Source organism: Camelus bactrianus, chromosome 6 (genome assembly GCF_048773025.1).
Source record: "Camelus bactrianus isolate YW-2024 breed Bactrian camel chromosome 6, ASM4877302v1, whole genome shotgun sequence".
NCBI classification, from domain to species: domain Eukaryota; kingdom Metazoa; phylum Chordata; class Mammalia; order Artiodactyla; family Camelidae; genus Camelus; species Camelus bactrianus.
Window position 1 is genome coordinate 85,043,886 of NC_133544.1, and position 27,961 is coordinate 85,071,846.

The 27,961-nt window shown below is 42.5% G+C and overlaps 1 protein-coding gene across 3 annotated transcripts in view; it reads left to right on the plus strand.

Moving 5' to 3' along the window:
* Nucleotides 1-27,961, plus strand: part of CGNL1 (cingulin like 1) — a 144,068-nt gene that overhangs the window by 55,339 nt on the left and 60,768 nt on the right. For all 3 annotated transcript variants that reach the window (XM_074366188.1, XM_074366190.1, XM_074366189.1), the window contains exons 5-8: nucleotides 4,761-4,862; nucleotides 5,392-5,540; nucleotides 6,948-7,083; nucleotides 15,966-16,178. In XM_074366188.1, coding sequence (XP_074222289.1) covers nucleotides 4,761-4,862; nucleotides 5,392-5,540; nucleotides 6,948-7,083; nucleotides 15,966-16,178 — 600 coding nt within the window. The remainder of the gene's footprint in view (nucleotides 1-4,760; nucleotides 4,863-5,391; nucleotides 5,541-6,947; nucleotides 7,084-15,965; nucleotides 16,179-27,961) is intronic.

The window sequence follows — 27,961 nt, forward strand, 5'->3', positions numbered from 1 at the left end:
TTGAGTTGAGACTTGGAGATTTTTTTTGTTAAAGAAGGAGTCATCTCCTATTTGCTAGACATCCTTGGTGCCCTGAAAGGAAGCATTATTGAAGGGGAACGACTAAAGTCTTGTTCCTCAATCCTGTACCAGCTTGAATTGGGATCCGTTTCTTGCTTAGGCATCTTCCCTGTCCCCTTCTGGGAAAAGTTCTGCCCTGGGAGGAAGGAGATCCCAGATGCAGATAACAGGGAATTTGTCTATAGCTTCTTTTTTAACTTTGGAGGTATCTGAATAAAGGGTATTTTTAGGCATCAGCTATCCTTTTTTCTCTACTGTTCAGTATTCCTCTTGTGCTCAGCTGACCCACGATGCTGCTCTGGCATCAAATAAAACCATTTAGTTATCCATATGTATAACATTAAAATATATAGTTATATATAGGTATATTTTAAATATTTTGTATTTATTTTTATAAATAAAATATATATATAAATATTTTATGTATTAATCTAAACATACTATGTATTAATCTAAACATATACACACGATTCCCACTGAGAAGTCTTTAAATTATACACCTTGTATAATTATAGGCAAGCTTCAGGAGCTCTACACAGTTTTTAAAATTAGGTTAGGGTTTTTTTTTTTTGGCTAAATCCAAATGATCACCATGACTCCTGCTTTTCATTTGCCTGCATATTCTCTTGGAGAATGCATCCTTCAGTCTTGATGTTAAGATTGTCACTGTGGTCCCAGACTAGGGGTATCCAGTCCAGACTAGGGAAGTCAGGGTAGCCTTTCTGGAGTTGATAACACTCATGATGTCTCAAAAGATGATAGGGTTCTCCCAGAGAAGGGAAGGCAGAACGTTCTAGGTAGAGGGAACAGCACAAACAAATATGAACTATAAAGAGGTGTGTTTGCCACGTCTAGGGGACTGGAGGTAATTTAGTGTGGCTGGAAGAGAGCCAGAGTGTGGGGACCAGATAGGAAGCACCTTGTATATCCCATCAGTTTCTATTTCAGGCTGAAGGTGATGGGCTACCACTGATGGGCTTTCAACAGCAATAAATAGTGTCGTATTCATAAAAATTCATTCCTTTGCAGCTTTTGGAGAGAGGTAAGATTAGAGGAGGGGAGACAAATTAAGAAGCTATTGCTTCTTAATCAAAAGAGAGATAATGGAAAGATGGACTTGAGCTCTTAGACTTCTGGCTCTGATCACAGTGCCGTGACTGCTTAATTGCCCACTCCTCTTTTCTCCCATTTTGTGAATCTGATTATTTGCTGGCAAAGGTTTTGGAATTTTTTATTTTGGTGTCAGTTAAGTGATTTCCTGCAAGAAGACCCTTCCTTCTGGGCTAAAAGCATATGGGAATGCAGTGAAGCAGGCAGTTTTTGTTTGGGAAAGAACAATCTACAATTTCCCTCACTGGGTTAGATTTATATTTCTAAAGTAGGTTGTTCTCATTTTGCCTTAGACTATTGAAAGTCCTATTTTTGTTGACTGTTGATTTCTGGTCTATTTCATAGGAGTAGATGAGGAAGTACCTCATTCTAAGTTCATGCATGACTCACACTTGGATTCAAGTGCATGAGAGCCAGGACACTGCCTTTTTTTTTTTTTCACATTAGCTGCATTTTATTCCAGCCTACATAAACCCATAGAAACTTTGTTTTCCTTTACTTTCTTTCCCACACCCCATGTTTTTTTTTTTTTTCCAGTGCAGAATGAAGTGTTTTATTTGTGTTTCTTTTTAACATTTTTTATTGAGTTATAGCCATTTTACAATGTTGTGTCAAATTCCAGTGTAGAGCACAATTTTTCAGTTATACATGAACATACATGTATTCATTGTCACATTTTTTTTCTCTGTGAGCTACCACAAGATCTTGTATATATTTCCCTGTGCTATACAGTATAATCTTGTTTATCTAGTCTACATTTTGAAATCCCAGTCTGTCCCTTCCCACCCCCTCCCCCTTGGCAACCACAAGTTTGTATTCTATGTCTATGAGTCTGTTTCTGTTTTGTATTTTTTTTTTTTTTAGATACCACATATGAGTGATCTCATATGGTATTTTTCTTTCTCTTTCTGGCTTACTTCATTTGGATGTTCCTGGGGAATGTCATTCTATGTTGCTGCAAATGGTGTTATGTTGTCGGTTTTTATGGCTGAATAGTATTCCATTGTATAAGTATACCACATCTGTTGATGGACATTTAGGCTGTTTCCATGTCTTGGCTATTGTAAATAGTGCTGCTATGAACATTGGGGTGCAGGTGTCATTTTGAAGTAGGGTTCCTTCTGGATATATGCCCAGGAGCGGGATTCCTAGGTCATATGGTAAGCCTATTCCTAGTCTTTTGAGGAATCTCCATGCTGTTTTCCACAGTGGCTGCACCAAACTGCATTCCTACCAGCAGTGTAGGAGGGTTTCCTTTTCTCCACAGCCTCTCCAGCATTTGTCATTTGTGGACTTTTGAATGATGGCCATTCTGACTAGTGTGAGGTGATACCTCATTGTAGTTTTGATTTGCATTTCTCTGATAATTAGTGATACTGAGCATTTTTTCATGTGCCTATTGATCATTTGTATGTCTTCATTGGAGAATTGCTTGTTTAGGTCTTTGCCCATTTTTGGATTGGGTTGATTTTTTTCTTACTAAGTCTTATGAGCTGCTTATATATTCTGGAGATCAAGCCTTTGTCAGTTTCATCTGCAAAAATTTTCTCCCATTCTGTTTTACTTACGGTTTCCTTTTTTTTTTTTTTTTTTAAATAATTTTTTTTTGGCCGGGGGAGGGGATTTGGTTTGTTTCTTTGTTTATTTATTTATTTATTTATTTTTAATGGATATACTGGGGATTGAACCCAGGACTTCATGCATGCTAAGCATGCACTCTACCACTTGAGCTATACCCTCCCCTTCCCTTTTCTCTATTCTTATTTTTTTATTGAAGTATAGTTGATTTACAATGTTAATTTCAGGTGTACAGCAAAGCAATTCAATTATACATATACATACATATATTTTCAGATTCTTTCCATTACAACTTATTATAAGAAATTGAACATAGTTCCCTTTGCTATATAGTAGGTCCTTGTTATTTATCTATTTTATGTATAGTAATATGTATCTGTTAATCCCAAACTCCTAATCTATCCCTTCCTCCCCTTCCCCACTGGTAACCACAGTTTGTTTTCTGTGTCTGTGAGTCTATTTGTGGTTAAGACACTGCTTTTTCTAGTTTTGATTCTGCCTATCTTTACCCCTCCCCTATTTGTAGTTTTCTAACAATGTTACTGTGGGATTTTAAGCCAAACCCTTTTGAGAGTGTCATCCTGTTGTTAAATCCATAGGGGGAAAAGTGAGATCCTATTAATATTCAATCAGGCTCCTCTCCCCGTTATGGAAATGTAACACCTAAAAGAAGACAGTCAGTTTAGCCAACATACTTGTATTTACTACTTGCGTGTTGCATATAAGTATATGCAGAAAGTGAGGTGTAAAAATCTCACTGGCAGTTAGCAGGGTAATCATCCCCAATGCTGTGAAAATTCTGTAACAGATGTATGTACAAAGGGCCTTGGGAACACAGACATGGGCTTTGTGTATGACTTCACACAAAAGATGAGTCTTCAACAAATACTGATACTTACCTTTTTAAGCTGTTTTTATTGGGGTATAACTTACATAGTATAAATTGCACAAGTCTTACTGTATAGTTCATTGAAGTTTTAACAGGTATGTACCCATACAGCCACCACCCAGATCAAGAAAACACACCCATCACCCCAGAAGGTTTTCTTGTGTCCCTTCCAAATCAATCACATCCCTTCCCTTCTGCAGTAATCACATTGTGACTTCTGTCTCATAAATTAACTTGACTTTTCTTGAGTTTTATCTAAATAAAATTTTGCGATATTTACTCTTTTACGTCTGGCTTCATTTCTTAAACATTATGTCAGCAAGATTCATTAATGTTGCATTTATCAGAAGCTCCTTTTTACTGAAGTTTTCCATTGGATGAATCCACCATAGTATACACTCTTGATGGATATTTCCAGTATTTGGCTATTATAAGTAAAGCTTCCATGGACCTTCTTGTACATTTTTTTTTTTTGATAAATACTATTCACTCATTTGGGTATATACCTAGATGTCAAATTACTGTGTCGTAAAGTAGGCATATGTTTAGCTTTTAAGTACTGCCAGAAGCTTTTACAGAACGGTTGAAACCGTCTATGCTCCCACCAGTAATATGTGCCAGTTCTAGTAGTTTTATCCTTTCTAGCACTTAGACACTCCGTTTGGTTCCATTGGTCTACTTGTTTCTTCTTGTGCTAATACCATACAGTTTTAATTACTGTAACTTTATAGTAAGCCTTGAAATCCGGTAATGCACATCCTCCAACTTCTTTCTTCAAGATTGTCTTGGCTGTTTTAGGTCTTCTGCCTTTCCATATAAACATTAGACTTACTTGTCAGTTTCCATCAAAAAATGTTGTAGTTGTACTGGACCAGTGTTGAGATATCTGATGAAATAATTCCTGTAACTGGGATAAGTGCTATAAAGTAAAGTTCACGGGACCTCCAAGGCTGGCATGATTAACTCTGCCTGTGAAATCACAGAAGGGTCTCTGTAGGGGTTTACATTTGAATTGGATCGTAAGATGTTTAGTGTTACTGCTCTGATTATATTTTTGGGGAAAGAGAATTGAAATAAAGCATCTTGAACATTTAAATTAGGGTATCTTTTCAATTAATCGTAGGCTTCTAATTCTTCATCTGAAGTCAAAGATCTCTTGGAACAGAAAAACAAGTTGATGACAGAAGTGGCTGAACTTCAGAGACAGCTTCAATTGGAAGTCAAGGTATCAGATTTTTTCCTTAATGCCCTTTTTTTTTTTCATTTCTATTTTGCTTGATAAAGAATATTTTAAGCACCTTGGGATGCTCAAGTGAAGTGAAAATAAGATTTTTTTTTTTCCCCGAAAGTAACATTACTCCCAGCACTGAGTACATTCCTGTATATTTAGTTTCTGCTGTCCAAAGAACTTATTTTTAAGTAACCAAAGCATACACAGACTGTTGGCTTTGACATACTAATAGAAACACTGTTGGATTCAGGCAGCCTGATCAGAAACTAAATGTGTATGAAACATCTGGATTAAGTAATAGTAATAGCAGAATGTGATCTAGCTGTGTTGGTGTTTACAGTTCACTAAGTGTTCGGTGTTCTTTCTAGTTATGAACTCCTATGCCTTAATTACATAGTTCTGTTAAATTATTTAATAATATAAGTGCAGGGACATAGAGTCCATCATAGATTAGAAGGAGGCTTCCGTGGGGTAACTTTAATGTACAGTGGAGGTACTTTAAAATCATGCATATTCATATTAGAATCAACAGAATATCAAAGAGGAGAGAGAGAGAATGAAAGCAAACTTAGAAGCGCTCCAAAGCCAACATGACAGTCAGGTGGAAGAGAACGCTGAGCTGCAGCGACGACTGGAGGAGAGTGAAGGGGAGCTGCGGAGACACCTGGAGGAGTAAGTTCGAGCCCAGACATGCCCTGCCTGGGTTCCTGTGCCCAGGGAGCCAGAACCTTTTTGTCCATTTAATACTACCCAACCTTCCACCTATTTATAGGGGCTGCAGACCCTTCCTTTTCTCTTATTCTCATAAAATTGTAGACCTGGTGGCATGTGTAGACTGGTAAGCAGAAGGGTTAACAATCTAAAAATTCTCTGTACACCTTAAAAGATGTTTTGTAAGGTTGCAGCCCTTAGAGTGGATCTCACAGCAGGTGGGTGAGAAGCAGGGAGTACCGAGTGGTGATATCTAAAGACAGATTTCAAGGAGCCTGGGTGCAGTCTTCAGACAGCACTTGTCACATGACCTCCACAGTCTCCCAGGGTCTGGGTTTTGTCTTGCGTGGTGCTGGTCATTGTGACTAGTGCTTATACTTCTTTTGATTCTGCAGAGAAAAAGTCAAGCCCGAGATGGCCCTGCCACTGTGTTGTATTAAAATCTGTGACAAAAGGATTTGAAATCAAAGTCTGAGAATGAACAGTGCTGTGAAGCCCGGTGGCCATGGCAGACACCTTAAGTGAAAGGTTAAGCAGGAGTGAAATCTAAAGGGAAATTCAAGAAAAGTACGACATTATATAATAAAAGCATTTGATTATCTTTGCCATTTTGATGGTGTAGTGTTTGCAATTAAGACGTTCTTAGAGGTTAATTTCAGAAAAGAAGTTGGTAAGAAACAAAATTTAGAGTGCTGTAAAGATTTTACAAAATAAAAAGGTAGAATAGTTGTGAGTTTGATTTAGAGTAGAGATTGGCAAACTTTTCCTGTTAGGTAGTAAATGCTTTAGGATTTATGGGCCATATGGTCTTTGTTGGAACTGTTCAGTTCCACCATTGTATTGTGCAAACGACCATAAGCAATACATAAATGAATGAGCATGGCTGTGTTCCAATAAAACTTTATTTACAAAAGCAGGCAGTCGGCCAGACTGGCCCATGGGCCATAATTTGCTGACTCTTCTGATCTAGAGTACTAGGGGTGGGGTCGGGGGGTAGGGTGTGGGGTGGTTTTAGTGAAAACATTTATCAAAAAAGTTGTGCTCTTTTTGCTGATTCCTTATTCTCTGTGTTTAAATGCTAGTACCTTTTGGTCTCCTTTTAGGGAGGAAATGTCACAGTGTAACCTTTCCCATTACATTGGTTTCAGTTCTCACTTTGTCTTGTTGCACAAATTAGACTGTAGACATGAGTTCTTACCAGTGGCTTTCTGATTTGTGATTTTTTTTTTGTTAAGTGCAGAGCAGAGAATGGGAGGCTCCTTGGGGATTTAGATGGCTCTGCTTGACCATCTAAAGGTCTGAAAGCAGACTGGATGAAAATAAGCAGAGCCCAGTAGAATCTCTCTGATGGGCTTCCTTCCTTGCCAGGCTGTTCCAGGTGAAGATGGAACGGGAACAGCACCAGACGGAGATCAGGGATCTCCAGGACCAGCTCTCAGAAATGCATGATGAATTGGACAGTGCTAAGCGATCTGAAGACAGGGAGAAGGGGGCTCTGATTGAGGTAAATGGGGCTGTGGGGTCAGGTGCCTGGAGAGGATGGGATGGGTAGGGGAACTGGGAGCCATAGTCTGTTGTGTGCATTTGTTTTACCTGTGTCTATGATTGTATTCTGTAAGAGCATCATATGCAATAGTTTTTGTTACTATTTTTTTTGATTGAAATATAGTCAGTTTACAATGTTGTGTTAACTTCTAGTGTATGTCATATTCAGCTATATATATATATATATATATATATATATATATATATACACACACATCCCTTGTCATACTCATTTTCATTGTAGGCTATTAAAAGGTAGTGAATATAGTTCCCTGTGCTATACAGTAGGACCTTATTTTTTACCTTTTTTATGTATAGTAGTTACTATCTGCAAATCCCAAACTCCCACTTTATCTCTCCACCCCACCCCCCTTTTACCCACTGGTAACTGTAAGTTTGTTTTCTTTCTGTGAATCTGTTTCTGTTTTGTAAATAAGTTCACCTCTGTCATTTTTCAAGATTCCACATATAAGTGCCATCATTTGGTATTTTTCTTTCTCTTTCTGGGTTACTTCACTTAGTACAGCAGTTTCTAGGTCCATCCATGTTGCTGTAAGTGGTATTATTTTATTCTTTTTAATGGCTGAGTAGTTTTCTGTTGTGTATATATATACCACACTTATGCAGTAGTTTTAAAATGTTGTCTTAGGAAAATTTTCAACCACACAGAAAAGTAGAAAGAATAATGCATTAACTCCCACAGAGTCCCAATTCGTATCCAACAGTTGTCAACATGTTGCCACATACACTTTGTTTTTTCTTTTGTCCATTCATTCATCTTTTTTTTTCCATCCATCTGTCTATTCCTCTTTGCTAAACCATTTCAGAGTGAATTACAGATAACACTGTGTCTCACCCCTAAATTCTTCAGCATGCATTTGAAAAATTAGGGAATTTTCTTGCAACCACAATACTATTATCACATCTAAGAAATTAATTTCTGTAGTATATAGAAATACTCGTCCTTATTCAGAATTTGCCAGTTGTCCCTGAGGTATATTTTATAGTTGTTTCTCTCTCAAGCCAGAATCCAATCAAGAATCCCACATTGCTTTCATTAGTAACACTCTCAGAGTTCATTTATTTTAATATAACCTCCCTTCTTCCTCCATCCCCTACTCCCTGCTCTTTTCCTCCTATCCCACTGATCTTATGAAGAGACCAGATCAGACCCAGTGTGCCACATTCTCGATTTTCTGATTGTTTCCTTATGGTGTCCATTTACTTGTTCTGCCATTCCCTGTATTTCTAGTAAATTTGAGTTTAGATCTAAATGCTAATAGAGTCAGCTTAAACTTTGAGCAAAAATACTTTGTAAGTAATGCTATTTATGGAAAAACATTTTAAAGTCATTAATATTATGTGAATGCTCCTACAGCACTTTTCACAGGTTACGTTTGTTTTTGTTTGTTTAAAGATCCCATAAGACAGTAAGTTCCAGGAGGGTAAGGTTGGTAATGGTTGACTCAGCACCATATCCTTGGCAGCTATTCCAGTGCCTGGGACGTACAGCCCTCAGGAAATATTTGATGGCTGTATGATGCAGTATGAGTGAGTGAGTGAGTGAGTGAATCTACCTGTAGTATACATAGGCTGCCCATCTGGGTTCTACCCACTATCAGTCTGTCCCCTATTGAGTATTATTATCAATCTATGATTCAGTGGATAAGGTTGACTCCTTCTTCTGCATTCCTTTGTTCATTATTATGGGTTTTTTCAGAGGCAGTTATTATCTCTTCTCTGAGTTAAATTACCATCCTGTTGAGGTGTTAGATACATACATGTGACATGACTGGAGAGCAAGAATAGGTATTGAACGTCTACATTCTTTTTTGGGAATGAGTCTCATTGAGAATCAGAAATGGACAGAACTGCACCCATTTAGATGTTTTGATATTTGCAGTAACATCATCACCTGTATTTTGGGCATAATTTTGAAATTTAGTTCCTTGTAAGCTTCAGTTTGTAGGAACAGCCCAACAAATAAAAGATACACAATGTAGAGCAAAGCCAAACAAACAAACCGAGCGCTCATGAGAAAATAAAGGTGACTTGTTAGTATTTAACTTTCACTTCCAGCTGCTTTTCCTCCAAGGGCTTGGGTCTTGTCTTTGTGCCTTTCTTGGGGTTAAAAGCTGCAGTCTGGTAAGTCCCTGGAGCTCCCTGTGTCTCAGCAGTCAGCGGTTTTCTCACCCTCTTCCTTGTTTAGTTTTGAAGTGAGTCCTCAGGAAGGATTTTTGTTCCTGGTCTTTAGCCTCTCTCTTCCCCAGGACTTGGCAGGGCGGGGAGGGGAGCGGAGTGTTTGTGGCCCCGTGGCAGAGGTCTTCCTATTTTTTTTTAATTTGCAGGGAGGGAGGTAACTAGGTTTGTTTATTTATTATTAATTTTTTTAATGGAGGTACTAGGGATTGAACCTGGGACCTCATGCATGCTAAGCATGCTCTCTACCACTGAGCTATACCCTCCCCCCACCCCTCAGTGGTCTTCTCATGGATTCATTTTCACATGGGCAGAGGGGGTCATTTTCTCTCCCTCCCACATGACCATCTCTTTGTCTCTGTTTAGACCTCTTTCTCCTGAGAAAGCCTCAGGTCTGCTTCTTCCCACCTGGTATTTCTCTTTTTACCCAATGATTCTTTAAAAATCACTGCATTTGTGGGTTTGGTTGTTTTTTTTTTTTTTTTTTTTGCTTTTCTTGGCTCCGTGGTTTTCTCTGGGCTCAGGATTACAAAGACATGGTACATTAGGACAGAGCTTTGAAAATAAGTCTATTTATCACTGAAGTGTTATGAAACTCACATAAAATGAAATTTTAAAATGGAGGGTAGTGGTGAAAACACACATATTTTCCTAACACCTTAATAGCTGTTTTTATTTCTGCATTTTCTATTTCCTTCCCTATTTGTTGATAGGTTTCATCTATAATGTAGGTGCAACTATAGTGTCTCTACAGTTTTGATACCAGTTTTTAAAAGTTAGTATGTCAGAAACATTTTTCCTTATTATAATAGTCTTCATACTTCATTTTTAAGGAGATAATCTACAATATACTTAATCATCCTCCTGTATTTAAGTTTTTTTTTTGATTATGAAAAAAGATGGTGAATATTTTTTATATGTATCCTTTTACTTCTTTAGAAAAATTTCCTAAGGGTAGAAATGATGTCACTGAGCAGGTTATGGCTTTCAATAAAAATGTAGCTTCATAAACACATTTAAATAGAAGGTAAGACTTTGCCATAGTCTGTGATTCCTTGTGTGGACTATTCACTGATTCTAAAAGGGAAAGGTACTACCTTAGCTGTTAGGAAGCCTCTAAAGTTGTTGTATTTTCCCAGTAACTAAAACCTAAATTGTTAGTTGTCCTTTCCCAGATATTTTCTTATCCATTTAGGTTCTCTATTTTAGTGTACTTGACCTTGCTCTGTTTTGATATCTGTCTCTTTCTTCTCCTAGCCCGCTCATTCAAGATCACATCATCTTTGCTTCTTCCCACATTTCATGCCTAGCACGGTGCCAAGCAGTAGAGCAAATGAATGAATACATTTCAGTATTTAAATTATTTTAAAATGTCACCATTAAAAAAAAAGGGAGTAATTCTGAAATGAACTGTAGCTTCTTTGCCTCTTTAAACACAGTGTACTGAGCATATATTAATTAAATTAATAGCCTGTTGGCATGTTTATAGTGGTAAATAGGATATGAGCTTAAGTTTGGGGGTGTGTTTTCAGGCAAAGGCTGATAATGAGAGAAAGAAAAGGGAAAGAGAGCACATCTTTTCTTAAAAATGTTCCACGTGTGGTTTTTTTCCTGGTGATTTGCCTGTTTCCTGTCCTGGGAGCTGTATCATCTCCTGCTGCCTTTCTGCAAGATAAATTAGGACAGAGTTAGCGTCTCTGTGCCAAAGTGGGTTTCTTTCCCTCTGGAAAATTGTCCTCACTCTATTTATCAGTTTCCTTTGACGTGTCAGCAACATTTAAAAAATGATCAATGGTTTCTGTATCACTAGTGAAATAGATCCCATCCCCTCATCACTGTCAGTTTATTCTTCATATCTTAACAGAAAGTGGCCTGGGGGAATCTGATAACAGACTGTAGTCGTGGCCAAGTTTTCCATGGCACTTGGCTGAGAACAGACTCTCAAGTACATTCAGTGAGCTTTAAACACTTCTGCCTTTGAGTGTTTGAAAAAGCTTGAAGGCCCTATATTTTGTGAGGCCTGCATAATGCAGAGGATTTTTCATAAAATACTTTTTAATAGTTCACGTTCTGTTAAATCATTTTGGGCCCCAATATGGAGTCAGTAAAGTGACATTAAGAGAGAATAAAATCATTAAAAAAAAGAAAAAAAAAGGAAAGAAGGAAGGAAGAAATAGTAGAAAGTACTGTTTGATGGTTCTGAATTTCCTTTTTTAAATCAAGATACAGAAAATAGTTGTAGCTCAAGTTTTCAGCCACTTCTTTCCCGTGAATGTGTTTCCCTCCATTCTGTGGGTGATGGATAAACATGAGACATTGCCCTAAGTCCTGTGACAGTGGGGTTTTCTAGTTACCAGACATCTCTGGGAGCCTGTAGTGCTGACAGGTGGGCCAGCAGCATCTTGTGGTGCTTTATCCCTGACATTTACCAAGACATAGGTACTGAGAGATGAGTAAAATACTCTGGTTATGAAACCCTACTGGTCTGGGGATAAATGCTCAGAAATGAGGTCTCTAAAATAGTAGGAAGTTTATTTTGTAGTGATGTTACTGAATGTTACACACACTTCATAAAAGAGCAACTGAGAAAATCATGTTTCTCACCATCTGTGTTACACTTTCTAGATTATCCTTCTGGGGGAAAAAATGACAAAATTCTGTCAGCTACAGTTTTGGTATAAAACCTTTTACCTGCCCTTTCAATGAGCATGGGCCAGAGACAGAGACCCTGTAGAACTTCTTGGAAGCATTTATGTAAAAGAGGGTCTCAGTGAGTATTTTGGTCTCACTTTGCCAGGGGCGCCTGTGAGTAGGCGGGGTGTGAGGAAAATGTTCTGTGGCCAGGTAACCTGCTAGTTTAGGCACTCTGGTGTCTCTCAGCGCCCTGCTTTGGGCAGTCACTTGCTGCTGCCAGTGACAGCTGCGACCCAGAGCCTACTTCCTTTTCCTCTCCACTTTCCTTCTTGCGCTGCCAGGCAGGTTCTGGGCAGGTTTCTTTGCTTTAGTTTAAACATGTGGACCCCTCTCACAGGCCCCCCCAACCAACATAGAGCTCTGTTCATTTGCATCCGAAAGACTGAGCACAGGGAAGCTGCTTGCTCTTCGCCCCCTCTGAGTATGTAGTCTTGCTGTCAGGCCTGCGGAGGCTGGATGGTGAAGAGAACAGCCATTGGTATCCAGTCTGGGTCCCAGTCTTGGCTCTACCACTGATAAGCTGGGTGATCTTAGGCGTGTTAGAATCTCAGAGCTTCCAGGTTTGTTGTTGTTGTTGTTGTTGAATTTATGAATGAAAATAATATTCTTCTCCTAGGGTTGTTGGAAATGCTTAGCGTGATTCTTATTATGCAGTAAGTAGCAAATACAATCAATTTTTTTAGCATCCCCCTGAGAACCCCCCTCCCACCCCATGCATATACATCCTCGCTAGGTCTTCAACTCCTGCTGCTTGTCTGTGTGCAGCCAGCCTGGATGCAGCTGTAGGCTTCAAAAGCGCTGATTTTGAGTGGCCAGAGTTTTCCTTTGTTTTCTTGGATTGGGGCCTGCGGAGAGGCATGTGCCTCTCTAATGGATGTTCACTTGTATTTTGAGGTTTCTAGATTTTCTCTGACTTCTTTGGCTTGATGTAATTGGCAGTAAGGCCACCGAGGTGATGAAATGAAGTTTTTGAAATGTCCCGTGCCTTTTGGTCTCTACCCTGGAAAGCTTCAGGTGCTACGCAGTGACATGGCGAGGTGTGATCTGATTGGATTTGTGCCTCAGAGTCCACTTAGCAGCAGCCGCAGCCTCAGATAACAGCGTGTCGGTGTAGAGTGGGCCGTGGAAACCTAGGCTCTTGACATGCATTGGCAGCAGCACACAAAAGGCAACACAAAACACAGATATATCCTGGAAGAGATCAGTGTGGGAAGAGGAACTGCCTTATCGTCGTAACAGTTGAGAAATGTGTGAGAGTAAGAGCAGGAGATGGGGGTAGGCTCGCAAGGGTTGCTGTGGAAGGAGGACCTGGAGGGGTAGCCAATAGCAACAGTGACGGGGGAGGGGGCGGCGGTCCTCTAATACTCCCTAAGGAGGGGCTGGAGGGCGTCTCCTTTGGGTAAATACCAGGATGGAGTCTGTTTCCATAAAGTTTGCTTATGTGTTCTGTGTTTGGTTCTTTGAAAGAGCCAGGGTTGCCCTCGTTCCCTGGACGAATCTCTGGGAGTTTGGTCTGAGCTTGTTAATGCTGCTAGCTAGATTCCTGAAGGACTCAGTCTTTGTCCATGCAGTGCAGCTCTGCCCTGGGATTTCAGAGGCTCCCCGGTTTAATAGATGTGCCTGCCCTAGAGAAAAGGAAAGCGATCCCACTGTCAGTTATTCTTAAGTTCACCCCCTCATCAGTGACCCAGTTCTTGAACGGAAAGCCGTTTATCATCTCTGAGGCCTCAGGTCCCAGGTGGCAGCTGTTCCTTCATTTCCCCAGAAGCTCCAAGAGGACAGGATGTGTACTTACTCAGAAGCCACCAGGGAGAGAATAGACTGGGTTAGAACTCTCACACATCCAGACTCCTGTTGTCCTGCAGGTGCTAATGTATTTGTGTCCAGAACTGGCCTGCTCCCAGGATCACTGATCCATGCATCAAAGCTATAATAAATCAGATTATGTGTCATCCTTCCAAGGAGCTGATAGTCTAGCAGGGGAGATAAAATAAAACCTAGGTATGTGGACTGCAACGTACAGGTATTAAATGCTGTGAGAAGTACAACAAAGTGAGATGGGTCTTCAGGAAGGGAATTCACGGAAGATTTCTTGGAGGAGGACTTAGAGTGAGTCTTCCGGGGTTTTCTGAAAGGCAGAGAGGGATGGGACTGGGAGGGATGAGGGGCACCCAGACAGGATGCTGTGTGGATGATGGTGTAGAGGCGACAGGTCAGAGACTGGAGATGGGGAGCCATTGGGTAGCTCTTGCTACCCACTTGCCACTTGGGCTGGAGGTGATGAGATCCTAAACCAGGGAGGTGAGGGAGAGGGCCTGAGATGTTACAGAACTAACTTCTGGGTTGTGAGGGGTAAGGACGAGAGAGATCAAGGTTGCGGCCAGGCTCTTGATCTTGCGTGCTGCAGAGCAGGTGCTGCCTTCACAAGAATGATGGACAGAAGAATAGGAGAGGAAGGGACATGACGAATTCACTGAGAAGCGTAAGCCTACTGAGGGACCTCCAGGTGGATGTGGTTTGCAGGTCCAAACTCAGATAAGGGTTGGAGGTAAAGGTTTGGGAGTTAACTTATTTCAAATTAATAGTTGGGGGAAAAAGTAGATGAACTCGCCAAAAAAAGAAAAAATGAAGAATGCAAAGTCGCATTCTTGGGGATCATCTTAGCTTTGGAGAAGAAGGAGAGAAAAGCCAGAAAAGATTGTCGCAGAAAAAGTGGCCTGAGGAAAGGAAAACAGGAGAGTGTAGTGTCTTCGAACTGCATGGCAGAGAAGAATATTAAGGAGACAGGTGGAGAAGATCAGAGAGAGGCCATGAAAAGTGAGGACTGAGAAAAGGCCATTGCATGTGGAGATTAAGAGGTCAATGTGACCTTGGAGGGGAGGCAGTCTTAGTAGAGGAGGGAGCAGAAGCCATTTGCAAGAGATTGAGGAGTGACCAGGTGGTCAAGTCAGTGAATAGAAATCAATCTTCCAAAAAGTTTGGTGGTAAAGCTTGTTTTTTTTTTTTTTTTTTTTTTGGTGTTGTTTTGGTTTTGGTTTTTTGTTTGTTTTTTGCCCTTGACTCAGAGGATTCTTGTGCCATGACGGAAATGACAGAGATTCAAGGAAATAGAACAAAATGACAGAAAGAAAAGATAACTAATGTAGTAAAGACCTGGAGCAGGCTGGCGGGGTACAGACAGCTCATTATCCAGGGGCTTTGGGTGGGGGAAAGCCTGGAGTGCAGAGGGGAGCCAGGTGTCAGGCTGAGTCCCTGCTGAGTGGGAGGTAGGGGCGTCTGCGGGAGAGGGTGAGCCCAAGCTTGAGGGGAGCTAAGCGGGTCTGGCATGGAGATGGTGACATGAAAGGAGTGCCCGGCCTTGGCAGACACACTTGGGTTTAGGTGATGCGATTTGTGGTGGGACTTGCCTCCCCATGTTGTGACTTCGCTTATCAACAGTGAGGTTCACGAGGCAGTGAGGGAGGAGAATGTGTGATGGTTGTCCCTGCTCACGGTGGGGCAGAGTCTCCCCTGAAGACTAGGGTCTTGGGTTCGGGGTTTGACCACACGCAGGGTTTGGGGTGAAGTAAGCAAGACCAGCAAGTCCCCCGTGAAGCAGCGGCTCATAAAGGCCACCAGCAGAGGTGACAGAGCATTGCACTGACGTGAAGTGGGGTGGGAAAAACAGACCTGGCCCCTCAGAGCACTGAAAGTGAGATCAGTTTCCCTTTTCTCCCTCAAATTAAATCAAATCTTGGAAAAGCTGAGGTAGTCAAATCAAGGGGAATATGGCCTCTGAGGAGGAAAAGGGGAGAGGCTACAAGGGTCTCAGCCAGTGTCTGTGCGAGGACAGTGCAAGCTGGGGGACAGGCGAGGGAGTGGCTGTCCCTGCGGGTGGCCGAGGCCGAGGTGCAGGGCCACGAGGCAGCTGTTGCATCTTCACCTCCGCTGTCCGTGTTTCCTCTCTAGGAGCTCTTACAGGCAAAGCAGGACCTTCAAGATCTGCTCCTCACCAAAGAGGAGCAGGAAGACCTCTTGAGAAAGCGAGAGCGTGAACTCACCGCCCTGAAGGGAGCCCTGAAAGAGGAGGTGTCCAGCCACGACCAGGAGATGGACAAGCTGAAGGAACAGTACGACGCGGAGCTGCAGGCCCTGAGGGAGAGCGTGGAGGAGGCCACCAAGGTGAGTCTGGAGGGGTGAGGGAGGGGCGGGAGCATCTGGCTTGGGCACAGGGGGTGGGCAGGACCACCTCTGCCACACCAGGGCCAGCTGTTTACCTTCCTCTTCATGACAGAGTGAAACTCAGTTTCACTAGGTCATTGATCCAGACCTTGTTCACAAAGGGTAAGCTCAGCAGTTCTGCTGTTGACCATTTTAAGTCGATAAACTTAAAGGTTGTTAAGGACACTGGTTAAAAGCTCTTGCATGTGGTGAGTCTTAAAGGCCCAGGAGTGAGCCCCTCCAGGATTCCTAAAGGTCAGAGGCCCAGAGCTTTGTGTGACTTTGCTAATGGGGCCGGATGGCAGACAAGACCCAGATTTCTGGAATCCTTCACCCTGGCCTCTGCTTGTTCGTTCTAACTTGTGAAGCCTTTTGTTAGATAATTCAGATGCTTTTCTCAGCAAAATTACAAGAGGGTTAATGGGCTGAATTGCCCAAACCCTTGCAAGATAATTTTTCTCTCTTTTTTTTTTTTGAATAATAAATATATATTTATTTTAGCCTTTGCTTAGGGAAATCTTTTTTTTTTTTAACATTTTTTATTGATTTATAATCATTTTACAATGTTGTGTCAAATTCCAGTGTTCAGCACAATTTTTCAGTTATTCATGGACATATACACACTCATTGTCACATTTTTTTCTCTGTGAGATAATTTTTCTCTTAATTGAATTCTTGGCTCCTACAAATAGATTCTAAATTATGTTGAATCCTTTGGTGTGGGGCTTGGGCTGTTGAAGAAGAGAAAAGCAGTGTTTTGAAGGGAAAAATGTTTGAAATACCATGCCATCTTTAGGGAAAGAGGGGAATTGCAGAGTATAAATTTTTTAGAGTCTCTGCAATATATAGGTGAGAGATGATGAAGAAAGAACTTCCGATATTGTTTTATTCTGTGATGATTACAGTGACAGCTCAGAGCCGGCAGGCCCTCTCTCTCGCATGCTCCGCGGTGATTCACTGATTTTCAATTATGGCATGGTAATTGCAAATGACAAGAAGTGAAAGATGGGTTTGTTTGTTACAACAATAAAATGTCTGGGAAATAGTCTCTCTGAGGTTATTATAACTGAGACAGTTTTATAAAAAAAAGCCTCTTGTTGATTTGCCTATCTTAGCCTGTTTGAGATTTGGTTTAGTTTTAGGGAGAAAAGTGAAATGGGTTTAGTTTTCATTGCTTTGCAGGGACATGTCTGTTTTTTCCATCTAATTTCCCTTCTGTGCAGCAGCTTGGTGTCCCTGCTATTGCCCTTGATGTGCTGTTGCTTCATGGGGGACATGCCTACAGGGTACTGAGTAAAGTGTTCTCCTTTGGACCCATCATGTCTTTATCACCTTCAGACCTTACGTCAAAGCTTGAGTTAACATGGCTTATTCATTGAAGGGTAGTTGAGGATGGTGTTTGGCGTGTTCACAGTGATTTGACTGTGAGGAAAATTAAACTTAGGACACACATGGGATGCAGGATATTTTATAGGAAGCTTTAAGTCCTCTGCTGTCCCATGTTAAAAGCAGGAAAGGGAACCATGGTAGGCAAGAGAGAGTCTTTGTTATATGAAACTGAGATAATCTGTAAAGACTTAAGCTGCTGCATTTTGAGGTCTCCTGACTTTTAAGCATTGCTTCAAATTAAAGAATCACAAAGACCAGACACAAGCCATCTGCAGGTGAACAGCATGTGACCTTTGTCCCTTTGTCCCTGTCCCTAGTACAGGGTCTGACGCAAAGTCACATCTGTGCAGTGTCTGATGAAAGTAAAGGGAGAACCAGTTCCTCTCTGAACTGGGTTTTCAGTCCTTGCTGTGTGGTTCCTGTTGGATTTTCTCCAGTGATGATGTGGGAGGTCTTTTAGGAAGCTCTGCTATTACTCTGTGAATTTCTCTGCCTTGCTTTCGTGTTTCCTTGCAGTTTCTTAAACAGGATCATGATTGTGTTTTTACACCTTGTTAGCTATTGCTTCTGAAGGTGTTTGCTGAACAAATGTGACAGAATCATATTTAATGGTAAAAAATGTTGTCACTGTAGTGGACAGATGCTGCCTTTCTGGTGCGTTATTTATGTGTGGGTATTATATAGTAGAATTTTAGGAGTATTATGTTAACTACTTGGAGGAGAGTGAATTAAGTATAATTTTTTAATTTAGTAATGAGTTTTTCTTAATTTGTGCACTGGCCTTTAACCTTTTCCTGCCCCAGTGGAAGGACTTACCCAGCATTGTGACTAAAAGCTGACATTTCTTTAAGGAACTACATTATATTCAAAAGTTTATTTCCTTGGTAAGCCTTAGGAGGCAGCTCAACCTCCTGGCATCAGTTTTTCTAATTTTTGCCACTGCCCCAGGCCAGAAATCCCTAAAGTGTTGTTTTATCACTATCAGATAACAAATATTTCATCCTGGCCTGAGCTTGAGCCCTAAAAGTTTTAAATTACTAGAACATTTGGTGAAAAGTATCAGATTATTTTAAGAATATTTTATAGGTATTCCAAACGGATACTCTGTAAAAATGATTTTTGTAGACCCAGACTGCCTCAGCTTTTTAAGACCAGATTGATTGCTCCACAGAGGAGAACTGATGAGCCCTGTGATGGGGGGGGGGGTGGTCCCTGTGCAGCAGAGTGAACGCACGACAGTGGTGGTCTGCTGCGTTTGGGGAGCTGCTTCCGTTCCCTCCCCACAGAGACACGGCTCCTCACTGTCTGCCTGTCACACATTCTTCTAGAGGACTGTTGGGGACTTTTACTCATTATTTCGTAGCATAATTTCCCCCTATGTTACATCCTTTTAATACATACTCTGCAGTTTTGAAAAGGAAATGTCCTCTTTCTCCTTGGGTTTGTGGCAGTGGCTGGAATGCATGTGGAGAAATGGATAGTCAACAGGGATGTGAACGACTGTCATCTGGAAGTAGAATGAAGACCGTCCACAGCTATCATCCCTACCCTTTCCCGTCTCCCACTTTTGTGCAAAAGAGAAATGTAGATAGTGTTCAGTGTTTTCAGATTTCTCAGCATTGGCTCAGCTCGAATTTCAGCTCCTCCAAGAACTTCCCTGGTTGCTTCCTGGACCTTACAGTTTCCACAGACCTGGTATTGCTGGAAATTTTGTTCTTGGTTTTATCTTCCCTGTCATGCCAAGGACTGTGAGTCATCATTTTCCACTCAGCATCTCCAGTGTGCTTGGCGCTTAATAGGTGTTTGGTAAACATTTGTGGCAGAGGAATGAGCAGACAAAGGGGAGATGCCTTTGAGTCCTGACAGTCCCACCACCAGCCATTAGAATGTTTCAGGGTCTCGTTGACGAATTAAAATTGTTTTTGGTGAAAATGCACAAATCTCGCTTGTTGAGAAAGATATAATGTTAATATTGATCTTGGAAGGACTAAATTTGAGTCCAAAAGCTGCAGGTATTTTGAGGATGTTAAGAGAAACACTTTTGTTTTTGTGTTGGGTAATCGGACTTCTGGGTCATTGGGCGCTTTCAGGGTGTCAGCATGTAGCAATTAGCAACAGATAGCTCTTGAATGAGTGGGTGGAGGGGAAGAGGAGGATGAAGTGGGCTAAGATACTCTTACTGTCCTTCACTTCTCCATTTATATTATTTTTACGTACAGCATTTACAGATTTACTTACTGAACAATTGCCAAGTGCAGGGTACTGTGCTAAGTTCTTCAGGGGTTATGAAGATAAATCAGATAAATCTACCTTGCAGAAGACTGGAAGGAAGATACTGAATACTCAGACTGGTTGCAGAGAAGGATAAAGTAAATGCCCCAAGTGAAGTAGAGATGAAGTGCTGTAGGAGATGGCGAGGGGCTGGTGGCCGCCAGAAAAGATTTCATGAAGGGGGCAGTGTTGAGGTGGGGCTGTGAAAGGTGGGTGGTATTTGGACACTGAGGATACTGAGTACTGCATAAACAACACCTTGTTAGGTGGGAAAGCAAGATGTGTGTCTGGGCTGGAGCCTTGTGGGGCAGTAGACGTTAAGGTGGTTACAGATTAAAAGAGACTGTAAGAGTCAGGGACCCTGATCAAAAGCAGGAACCACGTTTGGAATCCCAGTTCAAACAAACCAACTGTAAAAGACAAAAAAAAAAAAAAAATTGGGGACAACATTGGGGAAAAACAGTAAAATCATTGGGGTTATTTAAATGCTGGCTCTGTATTTAATGATATTAATAAATAATATGAACAAAATTTTAAGGGGTGATAATAGTGTTACTGTTTTTAGGAGTATTTATCTTTTAAAGAAACCTACTGAAGTATTTACAGGTGAAATGATAGGCTATCTGGAATTTGCTTTTTTTTGTTTGTTTTATTTTTTATTGGAGTATAGTTGATTTATAGTATCATATTAGTTTCAGGTGTACAGCGTAGTGATTCAATATTTTTATAGATTATATTCCATTTAAAGTTATTGTAAAATCCTGGCTCTTTTCCCTGCGCTGTACAACGTATCCTGTGACTTACTTACTTTATACATAGTAGTGTGTACCTCTTAATCCCCTCTTGCTCCTCCCCCCTTCTCTGTCACTTCTGGTAACCATTAGTTTGTTATTTATATTTGTAAGTGTGTTCCTGTTGTATGGAATTTACTTTAAAATAATTTGCTGAGGGGAGACAATGAGTGAGGGTATGGCTGAAATGAGATTAGCTATGTGATGAGAAGTGTCACAGCTGGGTGATGGACAAGTAAGACCTACTTATACTATTCTCTCTACTTTTGCTGATGTTTGAAAATTTTTTATAATAAGAAGTGGTTTATTTTTTTCTTTTTTTTTAAGCTGTTGTTTTTTAAAGAACAACATAAAAAGATTTAGGATAGAAAAGGTGAGGTAGAGTCAGATTGTGAATACCCTGATGCCATGGCAGATAAGTGGTTTTTACTTGGTGAGGGAGCACTCTGAGGTTTTTATGAGGGACCTGATGGGGACCTCATTCTGTAGTGGTGTGACCGGGAGGTGGGAGAGGTGAGAAGTTGGAAGAATGGTGAGGAGAAATGAGTAGACAGGTAGGGGCTGAGGAGAGGCTGGACGCCGGGAGAGATGTGTGATGGTCAGGGGGAGGGAGGAAGGAGACACAGAGCCGGGTGGTGCTCCCAGGTGCCTGGAAGGAGGCCTTGCTGGGAAGGGGAAGGTTCCGGCGGGGCCCATGGAGGGAGGCGGTGAGTGAGAGGCAGCGTGGCCCTGTCGTCGGGTGGGGACGGTGAGGGGTCCATGAGGATGGGGGAGAACCTGCTGGGGGACTGTGACAGGATGGACAGAGAGAAGGAGACAGACTTCAGATAGGAGGAGGAGGACCCAGATGCAGGGACGTGAAGAGAAGCAGCCAAGCCCAGTAACAGAAGAGCAGGGGAAGAGCACTGTACTTGCTTCATTAATGATAGATTTGAGAAACTTCTAAAAAGCAGCCTGTTTTGGTCTTACATACTTATATGTTGGGTCCCCTTACATTTATATGTTCCTACTTTGTAGTGTAAGTTCGTTCTTCTTTTTTTTAAAAGAAAGTTTTGGTGGGGTGTTTATTTATGTATGTGTTAATGGAGGTGCTGGGGACTGAACCAGGACCCCCTGCATGCTAAGCTCCCACTCTTCCACTGAGCTGTACCCTCCTGCCTGTAAAGTCTTTCTAACTTTACACCTGCATTTTATATTCTATAACCTTTAGAGAAATAGTGTTCAAGTTCAGTAATATTGAAACTTTCTTCCCCTCCAAAACTGCCCTTAAATTATGGCCTTATGTTTGTGTTTCACCCAATAATTTGGAAATGTCACTCAATCTTGTAAAAATGAATATGTGCTTCTGTGCTCCTTTCCCATAGCATGCCTAGATTTTTCCTTCCCTCTTTCCTGCCAGTCTGTGAGCAATTTCTTTCAAAGTGTAAGGTCAACAGAGGGTCAGATGGTAAAACCAGTGCTAATCTCAGGATCAATGGAATTGCCTCCCTTAAGACAAAGCTAATTCGGTGTAAAATCTCATTTCTGTCTTCTCCAGGCGAGCCAGGTTAGCAAGGGAAACTGTTTAAAACAAAACAAAACAAAAGAAAAACCTTATTTCCTCAGCTCTCTGATTTCAAATAATCAACTTACTCCGAAGGGCAGCTCTTGAGAGCAGGAGAAGCAGCGAGTTTGCAATCAGGTGCCCAGGTAAAGGAAAATGTCTCTTTTCTGCTAATTCAAGTGTGCCTAGAGTGAACTTCCAGAACTTTCCATCAGCAAAAGTAAAATGGGAAAGATTCAAGGTTAAAAAAAAGGTCTTCTTTTCATTTTTTTCTCTCTAGTCCACGCCCCCCCCCCCCATGACTCTTAATAATTACATCACTCTTCTATGTTCTGTATTGATTAAAACATAGATAAAGAAGAGGTCTGGTGTTTACCTACGATGTGATGTTCGTTTTGAACTTTCTGTCAAGGCCCCGGGCATGCCCGCTCCCTGATGGGACTCTGATCCCAGGTGCCTGGGTCCTGATAAGCCTCTTATGGGCCTTGGTAAACAGTAAACCGGACATCCCGGCACCTCAGCCCTGGTGTTCTAACTGAGCTGTGAAAAGTCATTTGCTGTGGGTGTAGAAGACAGAGTAAGAGTTCTGGACACACCCATTCATTTTCCATCAAATATTGGAGTTTTTTTTTTTTTTTTTTAAACCAATACCAGCCACTAAGGATATGAGGCAGGCAAACCCTTTCTTCTTGTGGGGACAAATGTGCAGTTAAAATGATGATGGAGTTACAGGTGCTGTGGCTGAGACATACAAGGGGTAGGAGGTCAGGAGAGGCTTACTGCTTCAAGGGGCAACATTCAGGAGAGAGAGAGCCCATGTGTTCTGTAGCTCCACACCCTGAGTGTCTTTTATGTACCAGATACTCAAGAATTAGAAAAAGATACTTCCTTTTCCCAGGACCTCTCTTGAGTTTCTGAACATCAGCACATCTTGAACCTGCTGTCTTTGTCCCCTCCTCCTTTTAGTAAACTCAGAGTTAACATTTAGAATGGGTAGAAAGTTTAGTCAAAGTGCAAGACAAAGAATGTTGACCTGGGGAACGAGTTGAAAATAGATGTCATTTATTTAAAAAATCAGTTCGATTCCAGTTATGGTTAACATTCCCAGGGAGTAGGACCTCGTAAAGGGAGATACTTGCGAGGAGGGCCTCTGCCTTTCCCGGGTGGGGTGACAGCATCCAGGGGGCTCCCCTTGGGGTCTCCTAATGGCCGGGGGGTAGGTTGAGCTTCTGCTGTTCTGTGGGGAGTGTCACAGGCAGGAGGAAGGTGCCTCACACAGGGAGGCCGACCTTGGACAAGTTTTAGTGACGGTTTCTTGAGGCATCGTGAGTTTCCTTAAGCAGGAGGGTGTTCCTGCAGCTCCAGGGAGAGGGGAGGAGGAAGCAGGGCTTCCAGGTCATCCACAGCACTTGGATGACCCAGAAAGTCACAGCGATTTCACATGCAGCGTGAAGAGAAAGTGTGGAAACTGAATTGGGTTGGAGGAGGAGTGGGGCGCCTTGCCCTGGCCTCGGGAAGAGCAGCAGAGCAGCCTGGGCTGTGGGCCGTGCTGTTTGCCCCGCGTCTGACACAGGCTTTCAGCCCGCCCAGGGGTGGGAGCACAGCCCCTTCCCATTCCTCCCCGTAATGAGGAATGACCAGAAGTCGAGGCTTAAATAACTCAGGATTTGACGATCAGTAGTCAGCATCAGCTCCTAACTGTTGGGAATGGATGGTTAATATGGTTTTTAGACTCTGTCAATAAGCAGTTCATTCATAGTCATTAATTAATTAGGCAGATATCCATCAAGCATTTCATTTATGCCAGGCACTGTGCTAGGTTATGGGAATAAAATGGACACGAGGGGTGAGCCAGACACAGTTCAGTCAATCATAAATGTGTAATTCAGTTGTGGTAAGCGCTCTGAAATGGAGGGAGGGAGGCAAAGTTCCCTTGAGCAGAATGAGGATGGAGCTCTGAAGGATGAATAGGATAGATTTAAAAAAACTCACAGAATGTTCCAGGCAGAGGAAACACTGTGCGCAAAGGGCTTTTTGGCAGGAGGGAGCGTGGTCTGTTCAAGGTGTAGAATGAAGGCCAGTGAGGCTGGACTCCGAAGGATGATGGGAAATCTGGTGTCAGAGTGGGTGGAGGGCAGAGTAGACACCAGCACATGTAGCCTGTGTGCATCTTAAGGAATATATTCTTTTCCCTCAGAGCAGTGGAAATCATGGAAGGCTTTTAAACAGGGGTGTGTCCGCGCGCATGTGTATGTGTGAGTGAGACACGAGCAGATTCCTCCTGTGGAAAAGAGTCTGGTCTGGTCTTTACAAGTAAGATGGAACGCCCTGGGATGGTGTGTTCACACTGTCACCACTGATGGAGGCATGAGCTCTCTGGGGTCTCCTCAGCAATCCAGTTCATTTTTAATGGGGTTATCTCATGCTCCTGTCTTTGCTGAAGGGCAGAAGGGGAAGGGAGTCGGGGTCATGGAGGGTCCCATTTTGTTTGTGACATTTTGCTCTTTGCCAATTCTTGGTGTACTGAATTTGTAAACTGTCTGTGAGCAAGTAAATGAGGAGAATAGGGATCACAGATGAGGGGAGAAGTCTGGTGTGTTGGTGGTGAGGTTTGTAGGAGGAAAGTTTTGTTTTTTGTCTAATAAGGCTGTTCTAATATCTTACCGCTAGAAATTTGTAGAAGTAGATAGAATAACCTGATAAGGTGTTTGCCTCTCTCACCATATGGAACGAACATTCTGAGATCTCTGAACCATCCATGGACACCACCTAGATCCAAAACTGTGAGCAAGGCAGGAGTGGGGGCCACTTACTGAGGGCCAGTAACCAGATGGATTTCCAGGTGTGGATATGTTCAACCCACAGTACTGGGCAGTGTGAGGAGAGAGGCTGTTTTAAATAGCCCAGGACAATTGCAGCCACTCTCATACTGCAAATAGTTGAACCTTTACTATCTGAAAGGAAAACTACGTTAATTTTATTATCAGAAATCCTACTCAAACTGTGTTACACTTTTTCTGATCTTCTGTACTCTTTCTGACCTTCTAAATTCTGCCTGGTGAATATTTTTTCTAAAGACTTGCCAAGATCATTAAGTAGATTTCTACTTGGTGGAAAAACTTGGCACTATTATTTGATCACTCTTAGCAGAAAATGGAGCACGTCATAAGCTCTCAGTCTTAGATAAAAGGCAGTGCGGAAAGAGTCATGTCTGCAGTGTCAGAGCAAATCAAGACATGTTGGGCGTTCATGGTAGCCAGCCTCTGGGACAACCACCCCCGCCCCGCCCCGCCCCGCCCCGCCGGTCTGTGCTTCCTGGTACCCTTGCTCCTTTGCAGGCCCTTCCCATGTTGAATAGGGCTGCTCTGTGTGACCAGTAGGAAAGTGTGACTTCCAAGGCTAGGTCATAAAAGACATTCTGGCTTCCTCCTTGCTTCCTCTTGAATCTGTTGCTCAAGGGAAAGCCAACTGCTATGCTGTGAGGGCCCTGAAGCAGCCTTTGGAAAGTCCCATGTGGTGAAGGACTGAGACTTCTTGTCAGGGGCCATGTGAGTGTGCCATCTTGGTAGTGGATCCTCCCTCCCCACTCAAGCCTTCAGATGACTGCAGCCTTGGCCAGCATCGTGACTACAGTCTCATTTGAGACTCTGAGCCAGAACTGCCAAACTAAGCCACTTCTAGATTCCTTACTTTCAGAAACTGTGTGGTAGTAAATGTTTGCTGTTATTTTAGGCTGCTGAGTTTTGGGGTAATCTGTTACGCCATAAGAGATGCCTAATACAAACCATCTCTTTTATGCCACATTTTATTATAGCCACTGACTCCACCAGAGCTGTAGCATCCTGCCACACCCTTGGTCTAGTCCTTGTTTTGCTGGACCATACCTGTTAGGTGATATGCCATTCTCCCCATGTTGAAGGAGGGACCATCTTATCCTTCGTATCCTCAGCACTTTGCAGGGGGTTCAGTAAGTTTTCTCTGTGTGCATGAATCAGAATGTGCAGAGGTAAAAAAGAACACTAACATAGTTTAAGGATAAGTCAGCGTTCTAAATCTGGCTTTGCTTTTGTTGATTTCATAGAGGACTCCTCATCCTTCCCTGTTTTTATTTCCTCATTAGTAAATGGATAGTGTTTGTATTATCAAGAACAAATGAAAAATGAAGGCATGGGCATATACGCTTTGTGTGTATAGACTATCTCAGGAAGGACACAAAGTCATAGTGATTGCCTTTAGGGACAAGTGAAGGGTGTGGGATGAGAGGAAAACTTTTTAAAACATGGTATAAAATCTTTTATACTGTCTGAATCTGTCCCATGTACAATGCCATGGGAGTACTGATCTGTGCGCCCCAGGCAGGCTAAGAGGAAGCCCTGAGTTTAGCCGTGTATGTTTACTTTTTGTCCCTGGGGACACTTGCCTCAGCTTTGGCCTTCACCTTCCCTCTGCTGCCCAGGTCTGTGTCCTCTGAGTCCACAGCATCAGTATCCATCCCCGATCTCCTTTCCTACAGCTGCTGTCCTGGTTCAGGCCTCCATATCTTCAGCCTGAATGACTTCAGCCGCCCTCTCCCTGTTTCCTCTCCTGGTTTGGTCTCTTTAGATCATACCCCTCCTGCTGCAGGTTGGCCACCCTCTCTAGTCCACCCTGGCCCCCGGCCACTCCTGATGGCTTCCTGCATGAGCTGCCTTCCACCTGCCTTTTCAACTCCAGCCCTCGCTGTTGTCCATAATGAGCCCAGGGCCAGCCACACGGAGGATTTCCCCATTCACTGGTGGTGGTGTGTGCCTCCGTCCCCCCAAGCTTGCCACCTCTGGGCTTTGGCTTTGCAGCCCCCCGCAGTCTGGAATCCAGTGTGTGCGGTAGGCAGCGTAGAGGCTTGCTGTCAGAAGACGTGGGCCTTGTCTCCACTGCTGTTGGGAGTACTGTGTTTTATTTCATTTTATGGAGTAATATTGTACGTAACTTTTTTAGAAATTGAATTTTTGTGCACCAGTTGCCACAATACCAGTTCTCTTTCCTCCTCCCAATTCCTGCACTCCCTTGTGTGTTGGGAGATAGTCCTAGACAGCTAGGAGTGATGTTGTCTGTGTGCCCTGGGAGACATTTGGCAATGTGTGGACATGTTTTTGGTTGTCGTAATTGGGGGGATGCTACTGGTACCTAGTAGGTGGAGGCCAAGTATGTAAATACCCTACACAGAATAGTCCCCCTTAACTGAGTTTATGTTGAGGAACTGGAATCTGTGTATACAAGTGTGTGTATGTATTTGTGTGTGTGTTTTCTTTTTACACATTGACTGCTGTGACCTTAAGCATAGTTGGTGACCAGTAGAATGAATGACTGAATATTCGTGGCAAACCTTGTCTCTGTTTCCCAGAATCCCCCTCTCTCAGTCGGGGAAGCAGCACCTATCTCCCGGGGTTGTGCATTCCTAGCCTCAGTCTATATGTTCTGATTTGCTCTCCTCTGTCTTCCTCCCAGACTTCTGTGTCCCCTTGGCGGTCCCCCTGCCTTCTCTCCCCCACCTCTCTGCTCAGATCAGCTGTCTGTCCCTAACGTCCTTCACCACCCCCTGTGCCTTGGTCTCTGCAGTTACCATCCTGTCTGTCCGTCACGGCTGAGCTCAGGTGCCCTCTTCTTTGTGTGGTCCAGCAGCTGCTGTACTTACTGTTTGAGGGCCCCAGAGCCCTTGCCCCCCACCCTGTAGCACTTACTGTGGTTTGCTCTGCCTGTAGTTGTTGATTCAC